The sequence below is a fragment of the Trichoplax adhaerens genome, genomic scaffold, assembly GCF_000150275.1.
Source record: "Trichoplax adhaerens TRIADscaffold_21 genomic scaffold, whole genome shotgun sequence".
NCBI classification, from domain to species: Eukaryota; Metazoa; Placozoa; class Uniplacotomia; order Trichoplacea; family Trichoplacidae; genus Trichoplax; species Trichoplax adhaerens.
The window spans coordinates 20,194-23,008 of NW_002060962.1; the positions used below are offsets into that span (position 1 = coordinate 20,194).

General features: G+C 29.6%; 1 protein-coding gene across 1 annotated transcript; it reads left to right on the top strand.

Annotated features, from left to right (window-relative positions):
• Positions 1 to 668: 668 nt before the first annotated feature.
• On the top strand, positions 669 to 2,331 carry TRIADDRAFT_61047 (uncharacterized protein; the record flags this gene model as incomplete). Its single annotated transcript, XM_002116995.1, has 5 exons — positions 669 to 671; positions 1,003 to 1,128; positions 1,729 to 1,830; positions 1,917 to 2,032; positions 2,148 to 2,331. The coding sequence occupies 5 exons, from the start codon at positions 669 to 671 to the stop codon at positions 2,329 to 2,331; spliced, it is 531 nt and encodes a 176-aa protein (XP_002117031.1).
• Positions 2,332 to 2,815: the final 484 nt, after the last annotated feature.

Below are 2,815 nucleotides of genomic sequence, written 5' to 3' on the forward strand. Positions count from 1 at the left end.
AAGTGGGGCTATCGACACTATGTAATTAAACTAAATTAATACTGTAGCCTCGAGTTCGTAGAGGCTATTATCGCGATGGACTATGGATCAAAGTACATATTTACTGCACTAATAATATTTACTGTTGCATCATGTGTATGATTTAATGTTATTATACTATTCATAAGGGCAAACTTTGAATAACACAGCTATTGAATGAAATGATAAGCAACATAGTAGGCTAATTAAATATTTAATAACCACGAGTAAAAACAGATAGCTTAATCATTAATAATAATAGTTAACCTTTCTCGGTCAAATGAGGGTTGTAGGGTGTGATGCTTGCATATTATATTTTATTATACAGTTAAAGGCGGTTAATTATAATATATGCATACATTTGTATTATTTACAGACTGCAGAGTAGCGAATATCTATTTATTATTGGTAATAACTTTGATACGAAACCTTAAATACTATTAAATATCTTACTTATGGTACAAAAAATAATATCTATTGGCGGTATTACCAAAGTATATACTGTTGAAGATCTTTTCTATCGTCTAGGACGACGAACGAAACATTTTTTCCTTAATCGATAATCAATATTAGGAGGCTACTAAACCAGAAATGAGTCTATTATCATTATCCTTCCACTCAACTTTATTGTTCCTGTATACTTATGCAACATGGTACGATCTCAACTTTATACCCCTATTAGGAGTTAAGAAAATGTATGCAGGCAGATGGAAATACTTGACTCAATGGTGCATGGTAATAAAGTTAGCTTCTCTTTATAAACTAAGTAAATGGACGCAATCCATTCGATTACATGCGTAGTAATTTGATTTAAACTGATCAGAGAAGGATGATCTACCTTAACAATAATTCTTTAAATATGATGACGTTTCGGCATTAAAATATAATTTTTTAATATCGATTTAAGATCTAACTTGGATAAAAGTGCAACTTGTCTAGGCTGTAGCTTATTTGGTCTAAAACTTCTTGATTATCATATTGTAGGTCATACAACTAAACTATCAAGCTCTCTGCGTTATAAGTTATCTCTATTCGAACAGCAAGAATATTACTAAATTCAAGAAAATAAGAGAGTATGTATTTTCTGTTCTGGCTTTCCCTGTCAGCATTGTAAGTCAATGGCATTTTATTACTACTTGAGAGCTGAAAGAATAAGGTTTTACTACTATCTTAATTGATTGTCAATTTACTACAATGACCTAACTGGATAGTTAGCATACTAGGCAACAGCATAAGCTAGGGTATTCAAGCAGTAGCACATTATAACTTAAAAGTAGTGGTTAAGAGTCCAAGTGTTGATAGCTTCGTACCAATAGATCTGCTTTTACATGATGCTTAAAAAAATAGTTTTAAGGCTCCATCAAATCAGAAGGTGAAAAGTTATTAACTTCGATACTTTAGATTTAGTTATGATCAACCTATCTGTATCCATTTCAGTATAATATAAAAGTACCTTGAGCTTAATACTTTAACTTAATTTTTTCAACGCTATTTTTAACACAGATCATATTATAGCTCTACAAACATACATTTACACGTATATATTATAATCGATTGATTGTAGAGGTAAATATATGACAGTACTGAACTATTATTGTACTCGAATATGTAGCTATTGCATTCTCTTATAGAGTATTTTAAAGCTGCTGATAATTCATATTAGCAAATTATATGTTAAAAATTTAATTTGCTCTGTGACTTATTTTGTAGATAGTGACTGCTACCTTTTGGATTTTATATATAAAAAACCCGAATAACGTCCGAGAAAAAATGTACGAAAATATTATACCACCTCACATTAATCATTTATTTGTAAGTATGAATGATTATAGTAGATAAAATTATTTTATTTTCTGTTACCCTTGCATTAATTACGCATAATATTTCATAATTGTTAGCATACCGTCATCGCTATTGCCAATATTCTCGATTTATTAATGCACCACCACGATTATCCTGTAAGAAGAAACAGCTATGTTGGGATGGCTTTGTTTTCGCTATCATTTATAACCTGGTTAGTGCTGAAGACTTTAGTCGTAATAATATATATATCTATACGAGTATGATATCTACTTGGTGTCATCTACAAATCACAATACAATATATACATCTACTATCTATTTCTGTAGGACAATATGGATCAAATATAGAGCTAATATTTGGGCCTATAAAATATTGCATAAGATCCCGACACCAATTTTACCAGCTTTCTTTATGAGCTTTCTTTTTATGCATTTCGGGCTCTACGAACTTGAATTATGGGTAAAATCAAAGCAGACAGCAACTAATAAGCTGAAAAATAAAATGAACTAGATTTTATTAAATATTGCAACCCGAAAGATTATAATTAACGTGAAATATCTTATCGTTCAACTTTATTACCTCACTAAAATCGGAAAGCATTTGTCAACATTTATGTAGATAATAGTGGATGCCGTTGCTTATAATCTCACTCTAGTAATTTTAGTTTAGCATAATAGTTCGTAGAATCGCTATCTAAAAGGAATCGATAATAATTTATTACATCTGTCAAATAGATTCTTATAATCTATCGAATTAGCTTAAACTAAATGGAAATGTATTGTTTACGTAAGTTAGATAGATACTAACAGACAAGACTACTTTAATAATTTTAATTTAAAAGATTTAGTACAACGATTCGTAGATAATCATAAGGAATGTGTAGAGAATTTATACTGTCTTTCAAATAGATTTTTGTAATCTATCGAATTAATTGCGTTATTTTTTATTATATTATTATTCCAGTCATCTAATGATTAACAATGGATTATATTGA